We start from the raw sequence: 27821 nt of genomic DNA, 5'->3' as shown, positions 1-27821 counted from the left end.
GGTCACTTAAATGTTGTGAAAGAGAACAGAGAATGTCCTTTTTTGGAGGGACATTTGGTGAATATTTTGGTTTCTTTTAAGAAGAAAATGGAGTAAAAGAATAGAGGAATAATCTGAAAACTACAAAGCACTTACCTAAACATGTCTTTCAACTCATTTACTTTCTTAGGTGGATACTTGCTAGCTTGACTGTCATTTAAGAAAGCCCTTGCATATGCTAATGGACCTGCATTTACCTAAATTACAAAAGGAGAAAAATGAGAGAGTTGTTAGAATACAACCAAAAAGTAATTTTTGCAATTCTCTTTTTAAAGAAAACCAATATGTTAAAAATCCACATGTGAGAAACATATTTACTATTCTTACTATAAATTTATTTGAAAAAGATTAACTAAAGCAAATCATTTGCAAAGATAATATTCTAATAAGTTAGTTAATGATTTCTGATATGTAAATATAGGGCTTGGCTATAGTCAGAGGGATTTATGTTAAAGTCCTCTGACATAACACAAAATTTATAGAAATTGAACATAATTTCTTTATTAACTTAATCAAAAATGTACAGGTTTTTGCACTCAGTAAGAGTATAACAGACAATTACAATTAATGCTTGCTCTGTGCCCTTATGAAAGCAAGAGGAATATCAAGAAACATTTAATACATGTTTAGCAACCAACATACCTGCACTGAAACACAGCCCTGCAATTTAAGTTGGAGCTGAATCATGTCCACATCAGCAGAAGAGCAAAGCTTCTGCAGCTCTGCAGTTTTATCTTTTATTTCATCAGTAGCAACATCAATTGGCTTTAAATTAATCTGCTGTTCATAGTTTATAGGGATCCTCTTCTTCACATATGGAAACGAGTTTGAAGCTATTAAATGTTAAGATTGAACAAATGAGTTTTTAAGATAGTAAATCAAACAGGCAAATTACAGAAAAAAATCTATTGTGCTTAATTCTCCCCATGCTTTGTCTGGAAAATACTTTAGGGACCAGATAGGCACCTTATTACTTCAGGATTGAGGGAGAAATTCTCTTTATGAGACAACTCAGAGCAATCATGAATTACATACGGGAAACCAATAGTTAATAACATAGCCATGTTTGTGCAAGCTAGTGACTGAACAGCAGAACAATGAATGATTAAAATTTCAGTTACATTTTCCTGCTGACCAGCTGCTGCTTGTGTGTATCAAAAAATGACCATGTCGGGCTTCCCTGGTGGCGCAGTGGTTGAGAGTCCGCCTGCCGATGCAGGGGACATGGGTTCGTGCCCCGGTCCGGGAAGATCCCACATGCCACGGAGTGGCTGGGCCCGTGAGCCATGGCCGCTGAGCCTGCGCATCCGGAGCCTGTGCTCCGCAATGGGAGAGGCCACAGCAGTGAGAGGCCCGTGTACCGCAAAAACAAACAAACAAACAAAATGACCATGTCAAACAAAGAAGTTACGCCAAGTCCCACTTACTAGTCAAGATCGTACGGCGTTTGCACTGTTCTTCTATACAGCCTTGCTTTTTGCCTGATAATGTATAAGGAGCCTCAAAAACAAATCTGTTGATATTATGGTTTCTTTCAAACTCAGTTTTTCTTTCTGTGAGTTCTTTGTCATCAAAGTAGGGCTTCACATAAGTGACTTGGATATGAGCATATTTGGGATCAAGCTCTTTGACATTTACCTGTAAGGTAAGAAAGTTTTGGGTTTTATTCAATATATGGGAAAAGGGGGTACAGGTAAGCTACTAACTCCTCTGAAATCAACTGAGGACCACTGTCGCTGAATACACTGTGAGTTGAATACACACCTGGAAGAGGTCTTCGCTCTTTTTTCAAGGATCATTTCCTTCTGATTATTAAGAAGTTACAGAAACCTATTTGGAGATTACAGAAATGTAGGCAGAAAATAAAAACTGTAATGCTACCACTCAGCAATGACCATTATTCACATTTTCATATATTTCCTTCCAATCTCTTTTCTATGCACATGTATTTACAAACCTGAGATCATGCTGAACATTGTTTTATAATCTGATTTCCTAAAAATATATTAAAGTGGCTTAACTGCACATCTGAATTCCACCTCAATAAAATATATATTATAGAGAGGATTCTGAGAAGATGGCAGGGCACCAGAAATCTATCTTCCTACAGGGACAACAGTTACACTGGCAGAATCTATCTGATGTAACTATTTTGGAACTCTGGAGTCTATTGAAGACTTGCAACTTCCAGGGGAGGACCTGGACAGGAAATTACCTTAATTTTGATTTTGGTCTATTTTAGCTCTTGGCACAATGGCCGCTATCTGTACCTCACCCCTCAAGTACCATGGCAGGCAGCGGTGCACATGTTCTTGGAACAGCTTGCGGGAGCCAGGATGAACAAGAAGGACTCTGTCTTCCAAATATTGGGGATCTGTGCTACGACTGCTGATTGCTGCTTCTGATCACAGGGGGGCAGTCAAAGAGGCCACGGCCATTACTGTAGCACCTCTTCCCATTGTTGCAAGGCCCTCCCCCTCCGGCTGAAGTGACTTCTAGGGTATTTAAAGGACCAGTTCCTTTTCTCCCCCTCCTCCCTTCATTTTCCTCTCTTTCCCCTCTTGGGAGCCAGACACTGGAGACTAGGGCGTTCAAAAGCAACTGCATATATGAAGGAAACTAGAAAGTCACTGCACATGCTCAGGGGAAGGCACAGGCTAGGGAAAGACCTGATAAGTCCCCAAGTTTACACCTCAGGCTTATCCCTGGCACAGAGACAGCTTACAACAATTAAAAACAAAACCAAAAACCAGCAAACTCTGAGACAGAGAGAGAATCTGATTTCCAGAGTGATGTTATTAAATTCAAATGTTCAGTTTTCAATAAAAGAAGAATCACAAGGCATACAAAGAAACAGGAAAGTACGGCCCATTCAAACGAGAAAAATAAACCAATAGAAACTGTCCCTGAAAAAGACTTGACAGCAGACCTCCTAGAAAAAGACTTTAAAACAACAGTCTTGATGCTAAAAGAACTAAAGGAAGTTATGGAAAAAGTCAAGAAAATGATGTATGAACAAAATGTCAATATCAATAAAGAGGTAGAAAATCTAAAAAGAAACCAAAAATTTTTTTCAGAGCTGAAAAATATAATAACTGAAATGAAAATTCACCGGAGGGATTCAAAGACAAATTTCAGCAAGCAGAAGTAATAGTAAACTTGAAGATAGGACAATGGAAATTATCAATCAGAGTAACACAAAGAAAAAAAACTGAAGAAGAGTGACAGAGCCTTAAGGAACCTGTGGAACATCATCCAGCAGACGAACATACCCATCGTGGTAGTCCTTAAAGGAGAAAAGAGAGAGAAAAGGACAGAGAGAATATTTGAAGAAATAATGGGTGAAAACTTCCCAAATCTGATGAAAGACAGGAAGCTCAACAAATTCCAAGCAGGGTAACTCAAAGAGACCCACACTGAGACATATTAAAATCAGAATGTCAAAAGACAAAGACAAAGAGAATTTGGAAGGAAGCAAGAGATAAACGACTTGTCACACACAAGGGATCCTCAATAAGATTATCAGATTTCTCATCAGAAACTTTGGAGGCCAGAAGGCAGTGGACTGATATATTCAAAGTGCTAAAGAAAAAAAATCTATCAACCAAGAATCCTATATCTGGCAAAACTGTCCTAAAAAGTGAGGGAGAGGGACAACTTCTCTGGTTGTGCAGTGGTTAAGAATCCACCTGCCAATGCAGGGGAAACGGGTTCGAGCCCTGGTCCGGGAAGATCCCACATGCTGTGGAGCAACTAAGCCTGTGCACCACAACTACTGAGCCTGCGCTCCAGAGCCCGTGCGCCACAACTACTGAAGCCTGTGTGCCCTATAGCCCACATGCCACAAATACTGAGCCCGTGTGCTGCAACTACTGAAGCCCGTGTGCCTAGAGCCCATGCTCTGCAACAAGAGAAGCCACCGCAAGGAAAAGCCCACACACTGCAATGAAGAGTAGGCCCCGCTCTCCACAACTAGAGAAAAGCCCGTGTACAGCAATGAAGACCCAACGCAGCCAAAAATAAATAAAATTTTAAAAGAGAGAGAGAATGTGATTAAAAAGAAAACAAAAAGCACTGCCAAAAAACCCAACTGAACGCAAAGAAGATAGTAATGCAGGAAATGAGAAACAAAAAAGCTATAAGGCACATAGAAAACATAGCAGAGTGACAGAAGTAAAGTCCCTCCTTATTAATTAGTAATTAATTTAAATATAAATGGGTTAAATTCTGTAAACAAAAGACAGAGATTGGGAGAATGGAATTTAAAAAAAAACAAACATGATCCAACTATATGCTGTCTATAAGAGACTCACTTTAGCTCCAAAGACACACAAAGGCTGAGTGTGGAAGAATGGAAAAAGATATCCCATCCAAATAATAATCAAAAGAGAGCAGGGGTAAAGATACTAATACTGGAAAAAATAGACTTCAAATTTAAAAAGGTTACAAGAGACAAAGGAGGACATTATATATTGATAAAAGGTTCAATACAGCAAGAAGATAAAACAATTATAAACATCTACACACCTAATAACAGATCATCAAAATATATGAAGCAAAAATCGATAGAACTGAAGGGAGAAATAATAAATAGTTCTACAATAATAGTTGGAGACTTTAATACCTCACTCTTAATACTGGATAGAACAACCATGCAGAAGGTAAGTAAGGAAATAGATGACTTGAATAACACAATAATCTACCTAGACCTAACAGACATATATAGAAAACTCTACCCAACAACAGAATACATATTCTTCTCAAGTGCACTTGGGACATTTTCCAGGATAGACTATATGTTAAGCCACAAATAAGTCTCAATAGGTTTATAAAGACAGATATCATACAAAGTATCTTCTCTGACCACAATGGGATGAAGTTAGAAATCAGTAACAGAAGTAAAATTGGAAACTTCACAAATTGGTGGAAATTAAACAACATATTCTTGGACTTCCGGGTAAGATGGCGGAAGAGTAAGACGCGGAGATCACCTTCCTCCCCACGGATACACCAGAAATACAGCTACACGTGGAACAACTCCTACAGAACACCTACTGAACGCTGGCAGAAGACCCCAGACCTCCCAAAAGGCAAGAAACTCCCCACATACCTGGGTAGGGCAAAGCGGAGAGATCCCCACACAGAGGATCGGTGCCGAGCGGCACTCACCAGCCCGAGAGGCTTGTCTGCTCGCCCGCCGGGGCGCGCAGCGCTGGAAGCTGAGGCTCGGGCTTCGGTCAGAGCGCAGGGAGAGGACTGGGGCTGGCGGCGAGAACTCAGCCTGAAGGGGGCTAATGTGCCACAGCTAGCCGGGAGGGAGTCCGGGAAAACTCTAGAGCTGCCGAAGAGGCAAGAGACTTTTTCTTCCCTCTTGGTTTCCTGGTGCGCGAGGAGAGGGGATTAAGAGCGCTGATTAAAAGGGCTCCACAGACAGGCGCGAGTCGGGACTGAAAGCGCGGAGCCCAGAGACGGGCATGGGACGCTGGGGCAGCTGCCGCCGCCGCCAAGAAGCCTGTGTGCGAGCGCAGGTCACTGCCCACACCGCCCTTCTGGGAGCCTGTGCAGCCCACCACTGCCGGGGTCCCGGGATCCAGGGGCGGCTTCCCTGGGAGAACGCACAGCGCGCCTCGGGCTGGTGCAACGTCACGCCGACCTTTGCCGCTGCAGGCTCGCCCCGCACTCCGTGCCCTTCCCTCCCGCCCGGCCTGAGTGAGCCAGAGTCCCCGAAGAGGCTGCTCCTTTAACCCTGTCCTGCCTGAGCGAAGAACAGACGCCCTCCGGCGACCTACACGCAGAGGCGGGGCCAAATCCAAAGCTGAGACCCAGGAGCTGTGAGAACAAAGAAGAGAAAGGGAAACCTCTCCCAGCAGCCTCAGAAGCAGTGGATTAAAGCTCCACAATCAACTTGTTGTACCCTGCATCTGTGGAATACATGAATAGACAACACATCATCCCAAATTGAGGAGCCTGGAGTTAGTGCTGTGCCTCTGAGGTGGGAGAGCCAACTTCAGGACACTGGTCCACAAGAGACCTCCCAGCTCCACATAATATCAAACGGCAAAAATCTTCCAGAGATCTCCATCTCAACACCAGCACCCAGCTTCACTCAACGACCAGCAAGCTACAGTGCTGGACACCCTAAGCCAAACAACTAGCAAGACAGGAACACAACGCCACCCATTAGCAGAGAGGTGGCCTAAACTCATAAAAAGTCTGCAGACACCTCAAAACACACCACCAGACGTGGACCTGCCCACCAGAAAGACAAGATCCAGCCTCATCCACCAGAACACAGGCACTAGTCCCCTCCACCAGGAAGCCTACACAACCCACTAAACCAACCTTAGCCACTGGGGACAAACACCAAAAACAACGGGAACTACGAACCTGCAGCCTGCAAAAAGGAGACCCCAAACACAGTAACATAAGCAAAATGAGAAGACAGAAAAACACACTGCAGGAGAAGGAGCAAGATAAAAACCCACCAGATCTAACAAATGAAGAGGTAATAGGCAGTCTACCTGAAAAAGAATTCAGAATAATGATGGTAAAGATGATCCAAGATTCTATTTCCCAGATCCAAAATCTTGGAAATAGAATAGACAAAATGCAAGAAACAGTTAACAAGGACCTAGAAGAACTAAAGATGAATCAAGCATCGATTAAAAACACAATACATGAAATAAAAAATACTCTAGATGGGATCAATAGCAGAATAACTGAGGCAGAAGAACGGATAAGTGAGGTGGAAGATAAAATAGTGGAAATAACTGCTGCAGAGCAAAATAAAGAAAAAAGAATGAAAAGAACAGAGGACAGTCTCAGAGACCTCTGGGACAACATTAAACGCACCAACATTCGAATTATAGGGGTTCCAGAAGAAGAAGAGAAAAAGAAAGGGACTGAGAAAATATTTGAAGAGATTATAGTTGAAAACTTCCCTAATATGGGAAAGGAAATAGTTAATCAAGTCCAGGAGGCACAGAGAGTCCCATACAGAATAAATCCAAGGAGAAATATGCCAAGACACATATTAATCAAACTGTCAAAAATTAAACACAAAGAAATCATATTAAAAGCAGCAAGGCAAAAACAACAAATAACACACAAGGGAATCCCCATCAGGATAACAGCTGATCTCTCAGCAGAAACTCTACAAGCCAGAAGGGAGTGGCAGGACATACTTAAAGTGATGAAGGAGAAAAACCTGCAACCAAGATTACTCTACCCAGCAAGGATCTCATTCAGATTTGATGGAGAAATTAAAACCTTTACAGACAAGCAAAAGCTGAGAGAGTTCAGCACCACCAAACCAGCTTTACAACAAATGCTAAAGGAACTTCTCTAGGCAAGAAACACAACAGAAGTAAAAGACCTACAATAACGAACCCAAAACAATTAAGAAAATGGGAACAGGAACATACATATCAATAATTACCTTAAATGTAAATGGACTAAATGCTCCCACCAAAAGACACAGATTGGCTGAATGGATACAAAAACAAGACCCATCTATATGCTGTCTACAAGAGACCCACTTCAGACCTAGAGACACATACAGACTGAAAGTAAGGGGATGGAAAAAGATATTCCATGCAAATGGAAATCAAAAGAAAGCTGGAGTAGCAATTCTCATATCAGACAAAATAGACTTTAAAGTAAAGACTACTAGAAGAGACAAAGAAGGACACTACCTAATGATCAAGGGATCGATCCAAGAAGAAGATATAACAATTGTAAATATTTATGCACCAAACACAGGAGCACCTCAATACATAAGGCAAATACTAACAGCCATAAAAGGAGAAATCGACAGTAACACACTCATAGTAGGGGACTTTAACACCCCACTTTCACCAATGGACAGATCATCCAAAATGAAAATAAATGAGGAAACACAAGCTTTAAATGATACATTAAACAAGATGGACTTAATTGATATTTATAGGACATTCCATCCAAAAACAACAGAATACACATTTTTCTCAAGTGCTCATGGAACATTCTCCAGGATAGATCATATCTTGGGTCACAAATCAAGCCTTGGTAAATTTAAGAAAATTGAAATTGTATCAAGTATCTTTTCCGACCACAATGCTATGAGACTAGATATCAATTACAGGAAAAGAGCTGTAAAAAATACAAACACATGGAGGCTAAACAATACACTACTTAATAACGAAGTGGTCACTGAAGAAATCAAAGAGGAAATTAAAAAATACCTAGAAACAAATGACAATGGAGACACGACGACCCAAAACCTATGGGATGCAGCAAAAGCAGTTCTAAGAGGGAAGTTTATAGCAATACAATCCCACTTTAAGAAACAGGAAACATCTCGAATAAACAACCTAACCTTGCACCTAAAGCAATTAGAGAAAGAAGAACAAAAACATCCCAAAGTTAGCAGAAGGAAAGAAATCATAAAAATCAGATCAGAAATAAATGAAAAAGAAATGAAGGAAACGATAGCAAAGATCAATAAAACTAAAAGCTGATTCTTTGAGAAGATAAACAAAATTGATAAACCATTAGCCAGACTCATCAAGAAAAAAAGGGAGAAGACTCAAATCAATAGAATTAGAAATGAAAAAGGAGAAGTAACAACTGACACTGCAGAAATACAAAAGATCATGAGAGATTACTATAAGCAACTCTATGCCAATAAAATGGACAACCTGGAAGAAATGGACAAATTCTTAGAAATGCACAACCTGCCGAGACTGAATCAGGAAGAAATAGAAAATATGAACAGACCAATCACAAGCACTGAAATTGAAACTGTGATAAAAAATCTTCCAACAAACAAAAGCCCAGGACCAGATGGCTTCACAGGCGAATTCTATCAAGCATTTAGAGAAGAGCTAACACCTGTCCTTCTGAAACTCTTCCAAAATATAGCAGAGGGAGGAACACTCCCAAACTCATTCTACGAGGCCACCATCACCTTGATACCAAAACCAGACAAGGATGTCACAAAGAAAGAAAACCACAGGCCAATATCACTGATGAACATAGATGCAAAAATCCTCAACAAAATACTAGCAAACAGAATCCAACAGCACATTAAAAGGATCATACACCATGATCAAGTGGGGTTTATTCCAGGAATGCAAGGATTCTTCAATATACGCAAATCAATCAACGTGATACACCATATTAACAAATTGAAGGAGAAAAACCATATGATCATCTCAATAGATGCAGAGAAAGCTTTCGACAAAATTCAACACCCATTTATGATAAAAACCCTGCAGAAAGTAGGCATAGAGGGAACTTTCCTCAACATAATAAAGGCCATATATGACAAACCCACAGCCAGCATCGTCCTCAATGGTGAAAAACTGAAACCATTTCCACTAAGATCAGGAACAAGACAAGGCTGCCCACTCTCACCACTCTTATTCAACATAGTTTTGGAAGTTTTAGCCACAGCAATCAGAGAAGAAAAGGAAATAAAAGGAATCCAAATCGGAAAAGAAGAAGTAAAGCTGTCACTGTTTGCAGATGACATGATACTATACATAGAGAATCCTAAAGATGCTACCAGAAAACTACTAGAGTTAATCAATGAATTTGGTCAAGTTGCAGGATACAAAATTAATGCACAGAAATCTCTGGCATTCCTATATACTAATGATGAAAAATCTGAAAGTGAAATCAAGGAAACACTCCCATTTACCACTGCAACAAAAAGAATAAAATATCTAGGAATAAACCTACCTAAGGAGACAAAAGACCTGTATGCAGAAAATTATAAGACACTGATGAAAGAAATTAAAGGTGATACAAATAGATGGAGAGATATACCGTGTTCTTGGATTGGAAGAATCAACATTGTGAAAATGACTCTACTACCCATAGCAATCTACAGATTCAATGCAATCCCTATCAAACTACCACTGGCATTTTTCACAGAACTAGAACAAAAAATTTCACAATTTGTATGGAAACACAAAAGACCCCGAATAGCCAAAGCAATCTTGAGAACGAAAAATGGAGCTGGAGGAATCAGGCTCCCTGACTTCAGACTATACTACAAAGCTACAGTAATCAAGACAGTATGGTACTGGCACAAAAACAGAAAGATAGATCAATGGAACAGGATAGAAAGCCCAGAGTTAAACCCATGGACATATGGTCACCTTATCTTTGATAAAGGAGGCAGGAATGTACAGTGGAGAAAGGACAGTCTCTTCAATAAGTGGTGCTGGGAAAACTGGATAGGGACATGTAAAAGTATGAGATTAGATCACTCCCTAACACCATACACAAAAATAAGCTCAAAATGGATTAAAGACCCAAATGTAAGGCCAGACACTATCAAACTCTTAGAGGAAAACATAGGCAGAACACTCTATGACATAAATCACAGCAAGATCCTTTTTGACCCACCTCCTAGAGAAATGGAAATAAAGACAAAAATAAACACATGGGACCTAATGAAACTTAAAAGCTTTTGCACAGCAAAGGAAACCATAAACAAGACCAAAAGACAACCCTCAGAATGGGAGAAAATATTTGCAAATGAAGCAACTGACAAAGGATTAATCTCCAAAATTTATAAACAGCTCATGCAGCTCAATAGCAAAAAAACAAACAACCCAATCCAAAAATGGGCAGAAGACTTAAATAGGCATTTCTCCACAGAAGATATACAGACTGCCAACAAACACATGAAAGAATGCTCAACATCTTTACTCATTAGAGAAATGCAAATCAAAACTACAATGAGATATCACCTCACACCAGTCAGAATGGCCATCATCAAAAAATCTAGACACAATAAATGCTGGAGAGGGTGTGGAAAAAAGGGAACACTCTTGCACTGCTGGTGGGAATGTGAATTGGTACAGCCGCTATGGAGAACGGTATGGAGGTTCCTTAAAGAACTAAAAATAGAACTACCATATGACCCAGCAATCCCACTACTGGGCATATACCCCGAGAAAACCATAATTCAAAAAGAGACATGTACCAAAATGTTCATAGCAGCCCTATTTACAATAGCCCGGAGATGGAGACAACCTAAGTGTCCATCATCGGATGAATGGATAAAGAAGATGTGGCACATATATACAATGGAATATTACTCAGCCATAAAAAGAAATGAAATTGAGCTATTTGTAATGAGGTGGATAGACCTAGAGTCTGTCATACAGAGTGAAGTAAGTCAGAAAGAGAAAGACAAATACTGTATGCTAACACATCTATATGGAATTTAAGAAAAAAAAATGTCATGAAGAACATAGGGGTAAGACAGGAATAAAGACACAGACCTACTAGAGAATGGACTTGAGGATATGGGGAGGGGGAAGGGTAAGCTGTGACAAAGCGAAAGAGTGGCATGGACATATATACACTACCAAACGTAAAATAGATAGCTAGTGGGAAGCAGCCGCATAGCACAGGGAGATCAGCTTGGTGCTTTGTGACCGCCTGGAGGGGTGGGATAGGGAGGGTGGGAGGGAGACGCAAAAGGGAGGGGATATGGAAACATATGTATATGTATAACTGATTAAATTTGTTATAAGGCAAAAAATTAAAAAAAAAATTAAACAACATATTCTTTAAAGAAATCAATGGATCAAAGAAGAAATCACAAGGGAAATTTGAAAATACTTAGGTATTAATGAAAATGAAATCACAACATACCAAAACTTATGGGGCACAGCAAAAGCAGTGCTATGGGGCAGAGGGGGGTGGAATTTATAGCTATAACATTTAACATTAAAAAACAGGAAAGGTCTCAAATCAACAACCTAATTTTACAACTTAAGGAACTAGGAAGAGAAGAACAACTAAACTCAAAGCTAGCAGAAGGAAGGAAATAATAAAGATTAGAGCACAGATAAATGAAATAGAGAATAGAAAAATAACAGAGAAAATCGATGAAACCAAAAGTTGTCTCTTTGAAAAGATCAACAAGATTGACAACCCTTTAAATAAATAGAACAAAAAGAGAGAACACTCAAATTACTAAAATCAGAAATGAAAATGAGGACATTACTACCAATCCTACAGAAATAAAAAGGATTATAAGAGAGTACTATGAGCCAGTATATGCCAACAAATTAGAAAACCTAGATGAAATGTGAAATGAACAAATTCCTAGAAACACAAAGCCTACCAAGACTAAACCATGAAGAAATAGGGAAATCTGAATAGATCTTTAGTAAGGAAACTGAATCAGTAATAAAAAATCTCCTGACAGAGAGAAGCTCTGGACTTGGTATCTTCACTAGTGAAGTCTCCCAAATATTTAAAGGAGAACTAACACCAAGTGTTCTCAAAATTTTCCAAAACAGTGAAGAGAAAGAAATACTCCCTAACTTATTCTATGAGGTCAGCAATACTCTGATTACCAAAGCCAGACAAAGACAGCACAAGAAAACTACAGACCGATATCCCTTATGAACACTGATGCAAAAGCTCTCAACAGAATACCAGCAAACTGAATTTAGCAGCATATTAAAAGGATTGTACATGATGACCAAGTGGGATTTATTCCTGGAATGCAAGGATGGTTCAACATATGAAAATTGATCAATGTAATATTGATACACTGCATTAACAGAATGAAGGGGAAAAAACCCACATGATCATCTCAATCAATGCAGAAAAAGCATTTGACAAAATTCAACACCCTTTCATAATAAAAACACTCAATAAAGTAGGAATAGAAGGAAATGTCTACAATCTGATCAAGGGCCACTGTGAAAAACCTATAGCAAACATCACATTCAATGGTGAAAGGCTGAAAGCTTTTCCTCTGAGATGAGGAACAAGGCAAGGATGCCCATTTCACCACTTCTACCCAACATGGTGTTGGAAGCACCACTGAATTGTACACTTAAAAATGGTTAACATATAAACGTTATGTTATGTATATTTTACCACAATAAAAAAGATAGTTATCACAGTTCTATATTATAGTCATTGACATGACTTTTAATGGATGGATACGGATAAACATGATTTATTAGATCAGTCCCTCATTAATAGACTCAGGTTGTTTTCCAACATTTTGCTATTATAAATAATGCTCCAATGAACATCCTTATATTTAAAACTGTGTATATTTTTTTCTGATTTATTCCTTAGGAAAAATTTTTAGATGAGAAGTTGCGTAGTTAAAAGATTTACATGGTTTTAGGAATTTTGATACATACTACTCAACTACCCTACAGAAAAGATGACAATTCGTATATCCACAAGCAGTATTTGACATTGTTAGAGTGGGTACTCTTGATTGCATTAAGCCTGTTCTATGGAGGAAGGGGACCACAGGAAAGAGAATGATTCTATTTCAGAGACATAAAATTATAATAGTTACAGACCATTTCATAAAGAGTCTAAATTCCATGTTAAGAAGCTATGCTGCAGTCTCTCCATTAACTCCAGATGATTCCCAGGACCCTCTTCTTTCAGTGTTCTCCCAACTAAATTTGACTTGTGCCTTGGGTGTCGGTGACGCTGTCAATATCTTTGCAATTTATCATAGTCAGGCCTTTTTGTGTTTAGCATAGGAAAAAATGAAACAAACCAAAAAAAACAACAAAAACCTCCCAAGAAACAGTCCCTACATCCTTTTTTTCCCCTCCACATCTACAGGACCATAGGCAAGGGAAAGTTTCTTAGCAACTTTTAAAACTTCTCCAAACCCATTCTACTTGTTATTACATAAAAATCTAAAAGCCTAAATCTAGAAATCCTTTCTTTTCTTTCCCATTAAAAAGCTAGATTTCTCCAGAGAAATTCAGGTGAGGTTAATTACCTGGCTAAGACAAGACATAGAAGGAAAATAAAAAAGAGGTCAAGACTGATTTTGACCTTATAAAATAAACTATGTATATGGTAAGCATTCAAACAGTACATGAGGGTATATATGAAAAGTAAAAAAAAGGCTTTCTTCCCACATAAGACTCTAGTCTCTCTCCTCAGGGATAACCATGGTTAACAATTTTGTATGTATCATTCCAGAAATTTCCTAAGCATAAACAAGTGAGTATATGTGAATATCAATTTTCACAAACGTAATCATCCTATCCATGATGTTCTGTGCCTCACCTTTTTTCTCTCAATAATATATCTTGATAGGTATATCAATACTCATCAATTTTTTAACGCTTAGGATACTATATCCATTATATGGGGGTAGTACCACTTCCTTAACCATATGGATATTAGACTGTTTCCAGGTTTTTGTTATATAAACTTTGCAGCAATAAACACCTTTAAACATACATCTTTATGTGTATATATCTATCTACAAGATAAAATGTTAAATGTGAAATTATTGGGTCCAAGGAAAGATACATTTAAAATACTGGAAAATACCGCCCAACTGTTTTTCACATTGTTTGTGCCCTTAAGCAGATTTTGTTCTTTGGCAAGTAAAAGAGTGTTTTCAATTTTCGATTTCACACATTAAGAAAGAAATAAGGATTTTAAAAGTAGCAACTGCTTATTATATCTGTTGCCTATGAAGAATGACTAAAATGTTGTGCATAAAAATCATGTCAGGAGTCCAGCTGCCTGATGGTGGTCTGTCATTAGTGCTTGTTGGCCAGGTTTTCAGAGGCAGAAGAAAGTAAGAAACTGCATGTTGTTCTGCAAGCCTGGCTTTCTATTAACTTTCCATTTATAGTATCAGTAGTATGGCAGCAAGCCTAAAACTTTCTGGCTATAAGGAGATAAAATTTTCTGTTGTCTTAATTCAATAAAACAACACAAAATAGTGAAACGGATCAGAAGTAGACAGGTTCTGCCAAATATTCATGAATTTTGAACCTATCAGCACATCTATTTTTAAATGTCGAAGGCATATGTTTAAGATAAAATCATCTCCATGAGATATAGGTAAGTCTACAAAGTGAAGAGATCATTTTCATAGTAGAAAATGAAGTGCCTTTACTATTGCCACGGGCTTTTCACTCTGGCAATGCTGCCTGTTAGCTATTAAGTGCTTTGCGTAGCACCATGCACATCATAGTCATGCAGTAAATATTTCTGGGGCCTACAGATCCTGCACTGTATAGGTCCTTCCTACCTGAAAAATCAGCTCTCATCCTGTACATAACCATGATAACTAAGGACAGTCAGGCATTCTTATTATGCCTTCCCACAATTCTGTCTATAGGGAACTATGCATTACTAGGAAAGAGCCTCTCTTGCTGGAACCTTTCTCATCCTTGCCTTGGCAGGGCTAGTGGGATGGATAATCTTTAGGTCAAGGCCCAAGGCATCTCTCCTAAACCTACATCACTGCGAATGTAACTAGTGAACTAAGGATATCTTAGAGTAAAATGTGTGTCCTAAGATGATTTTAATCATAAAGTATGAAATTGACAATCATGATGCACAACAGCATTCACAATAATAGCTAACCTTTATTGAGCGTGCCAGCTTCTATTATTATTAGTGAATGCTTTTTTACATACCAGGAACTCTAATCACTTTCCATATATTAACTCATTTAATCCGTACAACAACTCCATGAGGAAGGCACTATTATTAACTTCATTTTACTAATGAGAACAATGAGGCACAGAGAGGTTAAGTAACTTCCCCATGGTCACACAGCTAGCAAGTGGCAGAGAATGGAGATTTGAATCCTTCTTTCTGATTCCAAAGCCCCTGTTCTTTCTTTCACGATCTGGAAAGGCTCTATTTCCCATGCCTCTCCTCCACTAGCTAAAAAAGGAAAAAGTCAGAAGCAACATACCACGCCTGGAACCAATAAATATGTTACCTTGTCTGAATCCTGAATTATTTTGACATTCTCTGTACCAAATTTTTCACCATAAAGTTTAACAAGTCTCAGGGAAATCTCCGAGAGGCCGGTGAGCTTTGGCTCTTTATAGATGTACTCTTTTCCATCCTCTTCTTCAAAAAAAGACTATTATAAAGTTAAACATATGATAATTTATAAATAATATGAGCAAACAAAGCATTTAGAGAAAATCTACTAAATAATTAGCAATAATGTATTTGAAATAGATTTTAAATAATAGTACTAAAAGTCACATACATATATTTTAACTGAAATAAATGAGAATTTTCAAACTCAGTCATATGAGCATATTATTGGCCTGAAGATTTCCACACTCGATTTTTTCATCGCCTGCATACTTACCTGATTTTTATTGCAAAGCTTTCAGTGCTAGATATTAAATATACATTTAAGAAGCTTAACAAAAAATGAAACTGAAGGAAACATTCAAATCTTATATGTTATACTCTGGCCTAGTGGATTTAGATATGGGAACCAAAGTGAACTTTACACTTACAAACGAGGCTTCCTGCTGTTGTGACAGGTGCTCTATCTAGACAGAATCCTAGAACCAATAACTGCTGCTACAGTAATCATTCAAAGGTGAATGTTTAAAAAGGAAAACAACTTTATGAACTAAAGTATACTTACTTGGCCATAAAAGGCAACTCTGAAGAAAGTGCCTAAAAGTCTTTTTTTTGTGTGCATAACCTCCAAAATTTTTGTGTAAGCTCCATGAAGAGTTCTATAAACTTGAGTAAGTTTCTGAAAAATGAGAATAAACAAAATAGCTTTGTCTTTTGGTTAGTTACTAAATGTCTAAGATAAATGCACAGGAAAAAAAAAAGCAACACTATTTCCTTTTCAAAATGGTTTTGGTGGGGTCATTCACACTGCCCTCCCCCATGGTCATTATTAGACAAAACTCCTTAACAACTTTAGGTCATAGGGTAGAGCTTAAAATGGTCAAATAACACTGTATTTCTAAATACCATGTTTCATTTCATTCATATCTCAATGGTTGTGTATAATTTAAAAATACTGTGTTATTGACTACTTTTTTCTTATGTCTGAATTATTTTAACTGAAAGATAAGCAAAATGCTTTGCTTGAGCTCTTAGGTGGAGAGATGAGAATAAACAATCCATGCGAACAATTTTGGAGAAGAAAATAAAATGCAGACACAAAAATAATAGTATAAGCCTGAGTGTGGACTCCTTTTTTTTTTTAAATCTATTTATTTATTTATTTATTTATTTATACAAAGTGAATCAGTCATACATATACATCTGTTCCCACATCCCTTCCCTCATGCATCTCCCTCCCTCCCACCCTCCCCATCCCACCCCTCCAGGCGGTCACAAAGCACCGAGCTGATCTCCCTGTGCTCTGCGGCTGCTTCCCACTATCTATCTCCCTTACGTTTGGTAGTGTATATGTGTCCATGCCTCTCTTTCGCTTTGTCACAGCTTACCCTTCCCCCTCCCCATATCCTCAAGTCCATTCTCAAGTAGGTCTGTGTCTTTATTCCCGTTTTACCCCTAGGTTCTTCATGACATTTTTTTTTAAAATTCCGTATATATGTGTTAGCATACGGTATTTGTCTTTCTCTTTCTGACTTACTTCACTCTGTATGACAGACTCTAGGTCTATCCACCTCATTACAAATAGCTCAGTTTCGTTTCTTTTTATGGGTGAGTAATATTCCACTGTATATATGTGCCACATCTTCTTTATCCATTCATCCGATGATGGACACTTAGGTTGTTTCCATCTCCGGGCTATTGTAAATAGAGCTGCAATGAACATTTTGGTACATGTCTCTTTTTGAATTATGGTTTTCTCAGGGTATATGCCTAGTAGTGGAATTGCTGGGTCATATGGTAGTTCTATTTTTAGTTTTTTAAGGAACCTCCATACCGTTCTCCATAGTGGCTGTACCAATTCACATTCCCACCAGCAGTGCAAGAGTGTTCCCTTTTCTCCACACCCTCTCCAGCATTTATTGTTTCTAGATTTCTTGATGATGGCCATTCTGACTGGTGTGAGATGATATCTCATTGTAGTTTTGATTTGCATTTCTCTAATGATTAATGATGTTGAGCATTCTTTCATGTGTTTGTTGGCAGTCTGTATATCTTCTTTGGAGAAATGCCTATTTAAGTCTTCTGCCCATTTTTGGATTGGGTTGTTTGTTTTTTTGCTATTGAGCTGCATGAGCTGTTTTGGACTCCTTTTATACAAGGTCACAGACATTTTCAAAGAATATATTCTTCTAGGGCTTCCCTGGTGGCGCAGTGGTTGAGACTCTGCCTGCCGATGCAGGGGACACGGGTTCGTGCCCCAGTCCGGGATGATCCCACATGCCGCAGAGCGGCTGGGCCCGTGAGCCATGGCTGCTGAGCCTGCGTGTCCGGAGCCTGTGCTCCGCCACGGGAGAGGCCACAACAGTGAGAGGCCCGCGTACCACAAAAAAAAAAAAAAAAAGAATATATTCTAAATATCCAGAAAAAGGGAGCACGCTGTGCTAAGAACATTATCAAGAATGTGAAAAGACAACCTACAGAACAGGAGAAAATATTTGTAAACCACAGATCTGATAAGTTTTCATATCCAGAAAATATAAAAAACTCCCATAATTCAACAACAAAAAGACAAATAACCTAATTTAAAAGTGTGCAAAGGACTTGAATAGACATTTCTCCAAAGAATATATATAAACGGCCAAGAAGGACATGAAAAGATGCTCAGAATCACTGGTCATTAGGAAATACAAATCAAAACCACAATGTGACCCCACTTCACAGCCACTAGGATGGCTGTAATAAGAAACCAAAAATAAGTGTTGATCAGGGTGTGGAATGTGTACCTTGCTGGTGGGAGTGTAAAAGGGAAAACAACCTGGTAGTTACTGAAAAGTTATACATGGAGTTACCCTATGATCCAGCAATTCCCCTCTTAGGTATATATCCAAGATAAATGAAAACACACCCAGGGCTTCCCTGGTGGCGTAGTGGTTAAGAATCCGCCTGCCAATGCAGAGGACACGGGTTCATGCCCTGGTCCGGGAAGATCCCACATGCCGCGGAGCAACTAAGCCCCTGTGCCACAACTACTGAGCCTGTGCTCTAGAGCCTGTGAGCCACAACTACTGAGCCCACGTGCCACAACTACTGAAGCCTGCAGGCATGGAGCCCATGTTCCACAACAAGAGAAGCCACCGCAATAAGTAGCCCACACACTGCAACAAAAAGTAGCCCCTGATCGCCGCAACTAGAGAAAGCCCGCATGCAGCAACAAAAACCCAATGCAGCCAGAAATAAATAAATAAATTTATATATAATTTATATATAAATTAATTTATATATAATAATTATAATATAATAATTATATATAAATATAAATATATATATATATAATTTATATATAAAAAAGAAAACATACCCATACAGAAACTTATACATAACTGTTTACAACAGCACTATTCATAATAGTCAAAATGTGGAAACAACCCAAATGGATAAACAAATTGTGGTATATCCATACCATGAAATATCGTTCAGCCATAAAAAGGAATGAAGTTCTGATACATGCTACAACCTGGATGAATCTCTAAATATTATGCTAAGTGAAAGAAGCCAGAAACAAAAGGTCACATCTTGTATTAATTTTTTTTATGACACATCCAGAATAGGCAAATCCATAGACAGAAGGCAGGTTAGTGGTTTCCAGAGGGTGGGGCATAGGGTGGAGAGTGATTACTAAAGGATATGGAGTTTTTTTCTGCAGTGATAAAAATGTTTTGAAACTAGAGAGAGGTGGTGAGAGCGTAATGTTAAGAATGCACTAAATGCCACTGAATTGCATACTAGAATATGGTCAATTGTATGTTAGTGAATTTCACTTTAGTAAAAAAAGGGGAGCACAGAAGCAGACATTCTTTGTCTAAAATTCTTCGCATATTATTTTCTGCAGTTGAGCTCAATTTGAGGGGAGTTTTCCTTACCTTTATGGCTGCCACCTCTGACACTTTTCAGCCCATTCCATAAAGCTACACTGAAAAATTACTTCATCTCATGCAGAACACTAGGGGATCTATACAGACCCTTGCACCCCTACAAGGGAATAGGAGTGGTTCCCCTATAGAACGTATTGTTTCCTTTAATGTGTAGGGAAGATACATTTTTCTTTTTTCCCTATTAGTCAATTGAGTAGCAAAATGTTCCCTGGGTTTCTAATAACCTGATCTTCAACCTAAGAGTAAGAGAGTGGGTATTTTGAAACTTTTACAAAGGTTCTTAGGATGTAATGCTTTGATAGAAAGCTCAAAGCCAATTCTTGTCTTGTCTCATAGGCTATTCTTTGTCATCTGTATGACTTAGATTTAATTATTTAACTCTTGCTTTCTAATATAATCACTTGAACTCCGCTATGATTTTTCGGGCATGCCCCATATACACCAAAAGCATGGCAAAGAGAGAAAGACCCAGAACCTAGGAAGAAAAGGTGAGTTTGATCGGAGCCAGTTTGGAACAGAGATTAGAACACTACACAGATGATATTAAATGTATGTTTTCACTCTTGGAAGCTTCTTCAACAATGAAAGACTACTTGCTATATTTAAGGATAAACTGCTTTGCTTTAAAAAAAATGGCTTGAATCCTAAATCATCCCTTCCCAGCATAGTAAGGGTATAAAATTATGATATGGACTTAGAGACTTGAATATAAAAAATTCCTGGGCTTCCCTGGTGGCGCAGTGGTTGAGAGTCCACCTGTCGATGCAGGGGACACGGGTTCGTGCCCCAGTCCGGGAAGATCCCACATGCTGCAGAGCGGCTGGGCCCGTGAGCCATGGCCGCTGAGCCTGCGCGTCTGGATCCTGTGCTCCGCAACGGGAGAGGCCACAGCAGTGAGAGGCCCGTGTACCACAAAAAAAAAAAAAAAAAATTCCTGTTCAGTGCTGGTGGCAACAGCTGCTCATTATACTACTATTCTTTATTAACTACCCTTTATCAACAGCTTTATCTGGCAAACTAAATTGGAAAAACTCCTCACAATAGGGTTATTACTAGTGACATTATCTCCCCTACTGTCATCTGCCAGCACCTTTAGTCTCACCGTCAAATTGCAAAGAATAGAATCATGCCTATCACTCTTCCCGGGCTACATGGAAATCCAATAGCTTTTTTTAGTGAAGGTTTAGTGAAGACAACATTGATTGTTTTCTGCCATGAGTGGAGGAGGAGAGATTGCTAGATAAAAATGTTTTGCGAACCACGGGTATAATGTAAATTTCAATTTATATCTTAAATGTTTGGTCCTTAATTTCATTTGGAAAATTTATATGAATATGAGGTAGGATTGTAATTTCAGGACCTCCTAGCATTTTTTAAGGATAGTAACTTAAGACCAAAATAAAACATATAGGCCAACGATGCAAATGTTTAAATTACCTACCTCGAATTCTCGACGTTTCTCATAAATTGGAATGATCAACTTGGAAATTTCAGAAATTACTTCATAACGTTCTGCTTTCCATAAGCCATCCACACATTGTTCTAGCAACTCCAGCAAAACTTCCTGCATTGAGAGAAAAATGCAATCAGGAATTTGAGATAGTTTTAGAGCTCTGGGCAAATATATTTTGAACCATTTCAAGTTAATAAAGAATACAATGTACTAAATTTAATGAAATGCACAGAAGGAGTATAGTTGTGTGACTATATTTTTCTAAATCACATACTTGAAATATTTGAAATTGAAACCATTCTTAAAAGTATGAAATTAATATTGACAATAGTAAACTACTATTTACTTTGTTTATTGCATAATGAAGATGTTAACTGTACTTACAAATGGTAACACATTGAGAAGAAGTATTTTTAAAAGGGGATACATTGTTCCAAACTGAGGATGTTTAAATGTCTGACAGGGTCAATTCCACTAAGTCTATAAATGTCCATTATATTTCCTTTATATTGAAATTATATTTAAACACAATTAATAGAGTCTTAAGATAATTTGGCAATTTTCAAGCTGTTGCATCAGTGACAAAGGTGTTTATTAAAATGATGTGATTTTGGTCAACAGTGCTTCCTTCCTCACTGTTGGTTCTAAAATTAGTGGGAATGACAGTATAATACCTCAAGACAGAGATCTCTGACCTTGCTATAATGATAACAGCCGCTATAAAACAACCATCACGTCATGTTCTCAACAATAAAAAGATGAAGCCAATTACTCATGCTATCCATAAGTCTTAACAGTTTGTTTCTATCTTAAAGAGATGAACTTCAGACCTATAAAACTGACTGCTAAAACGGCTCTTCCTGTATGCCCCCTAGACAATTTTGAATTCATCTTCTTCCTAAACTAGCTCTTTCACTTGTGTTTCCTACCTAGCCAGTGGTCATACCCTATAAACTCTCAGCTAGAAAACTAAGAGCAGTTTTGACTTTACCCTTTGTTATGGGTTGAACTGTGCCCCTCAAAAAGATAAGTTGAAGCCCTAACTCCCAGTAGCTCAGAATGTGACCTTATTTGGAAATAGGGTCATTGCAGATATGATTAGTGGAGGCGAAGTCATACTGGAGTAGGGTGAGCCCTTACTCCAATATGACAGAGATACGCAGGGAGAACACCATGTGACTACAGAGGCAGAGACTGGAGTAACGGAGCTCCGAGCCAGGGAACGCCAAAGATCGACAGCTACCACCAGAAGCTAGGAAGAGGCAAGGAAGGCTTCTACCCAGAGTCTCAGAGGGAACATGGCCCTGCTGACACCTTGATTTCAGACTTCTGGACTCTAGAACTGTGAGACAATAAAATTCTGTTGTTTTAAACCATCCAGTTTGTGTACCTTGTTATGGCAACCCTAGGAAACTAATACACTCTCTTTCTTTACTTATCCTCTAATTAGTCCATCACCAAGTTCTGCCAGTTTTACTTCCTAAATATTTCTCAAATCTGACCCTTCTTCTCCATTTCTGCTCTCATTGCTAAGGTTCAAGACCTCATTGTTGTTTTCTAACTGATCTTCCAGCCTTGGCACTTTCAAATCTATCCTCCACAAATCTGCCATAGGGTTCTGATTAAACTGCAAACCAAACCACATCCTTCTTCCCTTCTTAAAATCTCATGATGGCTCCCATCATTCGCAGAACTAAGGACAAGCTCTTTCATTTGGCACACAAGCCTTGCAGTGATCTGGCTGGTACTTTTATAATATCATCATGCATCATGCTCAGCCTGGTACTTGATGCTTAAACGATGAGCTACTAGTAGTTCCTCTGAAGCACCATGGTGTTGCCTTAACTTTGTGCCTTTGTCCATTCTGTACCCTCTTGTCCTTTAATCCCTTTCACTTAGTTAACCCTTTAAGAAAGCTTAGCTATCACCTCTTCCAGGAGTCTTCTCCTGATTAACAAAGAGTAGCAAGACACCTTTTTTTCTTACTCTGATAATTCATTGGGTGGATATTTATCACTATACTTGTCTGTTATCTATGTATCTGACTTTCCAAATAGGCTGTGACTCTTCAAGAGTAGGGACAATATATTGTATTGGTTTCTTCAGTCACCAGTATGGCGGCAGTACACAGTAGATGTTCATTAAACGCTGCTACTTGAAAAAATAATCTATATATTAACATTTCATAGCCAAATTAAAATTTCTATCAACTGTGGGAAGGAGGAACTTTGGGGGAGTTAAAAATCTATTACAAACTAGTAACGTTTGTCCCAGGAATGTAGAGTTGGTTTACAATTAGGAATAAGTCCAGTGTAAACAGAATGAACCATGTAAACGGAATAAAAGAGAAAAATTTGATCTCAAGCAACAGATGCAGAAAAAGCATTTGAAAAAACTCAACACCCCTTCACGATGTTAGAAAAGAATCCCCAGGAAACAGGGAATAGAAGAGACCTTTCTCAATCTGATAAAGAGCATCTACTAAAACCCAAAAACCTATAGGCTGAACACTCTTCTAAATTTGGGAACAAGTCAAGAATGTCTGCTCCTACCACTTCTTTTTTTTTTTTTAAATAAATAAATTTATTTATTTATTTATTTATTTATTTATTTATTTATTTATGGCTGTGTTGGGTCTTCGTTTCTGTGCGTGGGCTTTATCTAGTTGTGGCGAGCAGGGGCCACTCTTCATCGCGGTGCGCGGGCCCCTCACTGTCGCAGCCTCTCTTGTTGTGCAGCACAGGCTCCAGACGCTCAGGCTCCGTAGTTGTGGCTCACGGGCCTAGTTGCTCCGCGGCATGTGGGATCTTCCCAGACCAGGGCTTAAACCCGTGTCCCCTGCATTGGCAGGCAGATTCTCAACCACTGCACCACCAGGGAAGCCCTGCTCTTACCACTTCTATTCAACATTATGCTGAAGGTCCTAGCCAGTGTAATAAGGCGAGAAAGAGAGAGAGAGAGAGAGCGTGCAGAGATTGGCAAACGTAAAACTGTCTTTCTGTGCAGATGACATGATTGTGTATGTAGAAAACCCTAAGGAATATGCAAACTACTAAAACTAATAAGCAGATTTAGCAAGGTTGCAGATTATAAGATCAACATATAAAATCACTGTATTTCTATATACTAGCAACAACAAATTGAAAACTAAGATTAAAAAATCAAGCAATACTATTTCCAGTAGCATCAGAACATCCATTATCTAACAATATATACCCAGGAAAAGACTTCTACCCTGAAAAATCACAAAATATTTCTGGGAGAAATTAAAGACAACCTAAATAAGACCTGACTGAAAGACTCAGTATTGTGAAGCTCTCCATGCTCCATATAGTGATATATAAATGTAACAAAATCTCTACAAAGCTTCCAGCAGGCTGTTTTGAGGAAACAGAAACAATGATTCGAAATTCTGCATGGAAATTCAAAGGATACAGAAGAGCCAAATGACTTTGAAAAAGAATACAGTTGGAGGGCTAACACTACCTGATTCCAAGACTTATAAAGTTATAGTAATCAAGACAGTGTGATATTGGTATCAAGATGGACAAATAGGGCTTCCCTGGTGGCGCAGTGGTTAAGAATCCGCCTGCCAATGCAGGGGACACGGGTTCGAGCCCTGGTCTGGGAAGATCCCACATGCCGCGGAGCAACTAGGCCCGTGAGCCACAACTACTGAGCCTGTGCTGTAGAGCCCACAAGCCACAACTACTGAGCCCGCATGCCACAACTACTGAAGCCCACGTGCCTAGAGCCCATGCTCTGCAATGAGAAGCCACCGCAGTGAGAAGCCTGCACACTCCAACGAAGAGTAGCCCCCACTCGCTGCAACTAGAGAAAGCCCGTGCGCAGCAACAAAGACCCAAAACAGCCAAAAATACATAAATTAATTTAAGAAAAAAAGAAAAAAATGAACCTTGACCTCTATCTCATTCCATGCTCAAAAATGAATTCTAGATAGATTATCAGCCTAAACATAAAACTCAGAAACAAAGTTTATAGAAGAAAATATAAGGCAGTATCTTCAGTCTTGAGGTAAGCAAAGATTTCTCAGACCAAACACACACACAAAAACAAACCATCAAAAAAACAGTAAATTGAACTTCATCAAAACCAAAACTTTCTGCTCAATAAAAGACTCAATTAAGAAAATAAATAAAGACTGGGAAATAAATCTGCAGCAAATATATTTGACAATGGACTTATATCCAGAATATAGAAAGAACTCCCCTAAGTCAACAAAAAAAATAATGTAATTTCTAAAAATGGGCAAAAGACTTGAACAAACATTCCACAAAAGAAGATATATGGGGCTTCTCTGTGGCGCAGTGGTTGAGAGTCTGTCTGCCGATGCAAGGGACATGGGTTCGTGGCCCCTGTCCGGGGGGGATCCCACATGCCACGGAGTGGCTGGGCCCGTGAGCCATGGCCACTGGGCCTGCGCGTCCGGAGCCTGTGCTCCGCAGTGGGAGGGGCCACGGCAGTGAGAGGGGCCACGGCAGTGAGAGGCCCACGTACTGCAAAAAAAAAAAAAAAAAAAAAAAAGAAGATATATGAAAGACAAAGGAGCACATAAAAAGTGCTCAACACCATTAGTCATTAGGGAAATACAAGTGAAAAACACAGCGAGGTACCAATTCATGTCTAACAGAATGGTAAAAATATAAAAAAAGATTAGCAACATCAAATGTTGGTGAGGAAGTGGAGCAGCTGAAACTCTTATTCATTGCTGGCAGGAATATAAAATGGTCCAACCACTTTGAAAAACTCTGGCAACTTTTTATGAAGTTAAGTATATCTTCCCCAGGATCCAGCAGTTTCACTCCTAGGTATTTACCTAAGAAAAATGGAAGCATATGTCCGCAAAAGGTCATAGATAAGAATGCTTAAAGTAGCCTTATATTCATAACAATCCCAAACTGGAAACAATCTAAAATCCATCAACAGGAGAATGGATTTAAAAATCTTACATCGATATAATGGAATATTTAGCAATGAAAAAGAACTTCTGATATACTCAGCAATATGGGTGTATCTCAAAAACATTATGTTAAGCAAAAGTAGGCAGATACAAAAGGGTACATACTGAATGATTCCATTTTATGACACCAAAATATGGCAAAACTAATCTATAAGGATAGAAATCAGATAGTGGGGGTGGGGAGACTAACTGGAAATGGGCACAATGGAGCTTTCTGAGGGAATGGACACGTCCTATTTCTTGTTTCTGGTGGTAATTTATATGGGTGTGTACAACTGTGGAAATTCATCAAGCTGTCCACTTAAGATGTGTGAATTTTACTGTATGTTAATTATATCTTTAAAAACTATTGCAAATCAAAAGTCAGAAATGCAGTTTTAAAAACAAATTATTATTGGTTTAACTAACCTATTTAAATAAGGCACTAAATGAACAACAATTTGTATTTTTCATTTCAATAAAACTTGTAAATCGGTGGCAGTTATTTTCCATTGGCTAGAGCACGAGGAAGAAGCCCTATTACATAAACTGAAACATAAACTGGCACTATGGAGAACATGATTCTATCTGTATACATCAAATGAAAAGCATGTATAAATTATTACTGTAGAACACAAAAGAGTTCCAACAAATGTGTTTACATAGAAAACTGATTACAGTTCTTGACTAATAAGAAATATTACCGCTCTCCTTGAGAGTATAAAAAAGGGTCAGGCGCAAGGCCATTTTTATGACCAAGTTGAAGCTGCTGTTTGGAAAAAAGGACGTAACTTCAGTTGTGTTAAACCATTTATCTCCCACAAACTCCCATGAATCTTTCTGCTGCTGGCCGCACAAACTGGAAGTCTTAGATGAAAAATCATTGAAGTCTAACTAAAAACCCAAAAAGTGAATTAACTTACCCAAGGCTTCACAGTCAAGCAATGAACCTGGATTAAAATTCAAGTATCTCGATTCTCTGTTATGATTAATTAATTCCACAAGGATGTTTTAAGTATCTACTCTTCTAGGTTCTGGAGGTAAAAGGAAACCTTACTATCAAGTTGGTCAGTGATAAAGTCTGATATTTATGTAGCACCTAATGACTTATAAAGAGCCTTCACATTTGTTGTGAAGTGGCCAGGATAGTATTATCACCTTTATTTTATTGATGAGGAGAGAGACCCATACAGAAGTAGTAGGTAAAGCTTCCAGGCATATATCATTTTAGCTAAACGAACTAGAGCTACCTTGAGATTGCTTACATTTTTTAAAAAACAGGACTTCCCTGGTGGCGCAGTGGTTAAGAATCCGCCTGCCAATGCAGGGGACATGGGTTCAAGCCCTGGTCTGGGAAGATCCCACATAACGCAGAGTAACTAAGCCCGTGCACCACAACTACTGAGCCTGCACTCTAGAGCCCACGAGCCACAACTACTGAACCCGCGTGCCACGACTACTGAAGCTCGCACACCTAGAGCCCATGCTCTGCAACAAGAGAAGCCACTGCAATGAGAAGCCCGCGCACTCCAAGGAAGAGTAGCCCCCGCTCGCCGAACTAGAGAAACCCCGCACG

At 38.8% G+C, this 27821-nt stretch overlaps 1 protein-coding gene across 2 annotated transcripts in view; it reads right to left on the bottom strand.

Annotated features, from left to right (window-relative positions):
• DOCK11 (dedicator of cytokinesis 11) overlaps positions 1-27821 on the bottom strand; it is a 201390-nt gene that overhangs the window by 6712 nt on the left and 166857 nt on the right. For both annotated transcript variants that reach the window (XM_082610835.1, XM_082610836.1), the window contains 6 exons: positions 21274-21396; positions 16466-16579; positions 15794-15940; positions 1467-1677; positions 682-872; positions 136-236 (listed from right to left, as the gene is read on the bottom strand). In XM_082610835.1, coding sequence (XP_082466961.1) covers positions 136-236; positions 682-872; positions 1467-1677; positions 15794-15940; positions 16466-16579; positions 21274-21396 — 887 coding nt within the window. The remainder of the gene's footprint in view (positions 1-135; positions 237-681; positions 873-1466; positions 1678-15793; positions 15941-16465; positions 16580-21273; positions 21397-27821) is intronic.

The sequence above is a fragment of the Mesoplodon mirus genome, assembly GCF_964341445.2.
Source record: "Mesoplodon mirus genome assembly, chromosome: X".
Taxonomy (NCBI): Eukaryota; Metazoa; Chordata; class Mammalia; order Artiodactyla; family Ziphiidae; genus Mesoplodon; species Mesoplodon mirus.
The sequence above is the reverse complement of the archived record's forward strand: the minus strand, read 5'-3'. Positions and strand labels throughout refer to the sequence as shown.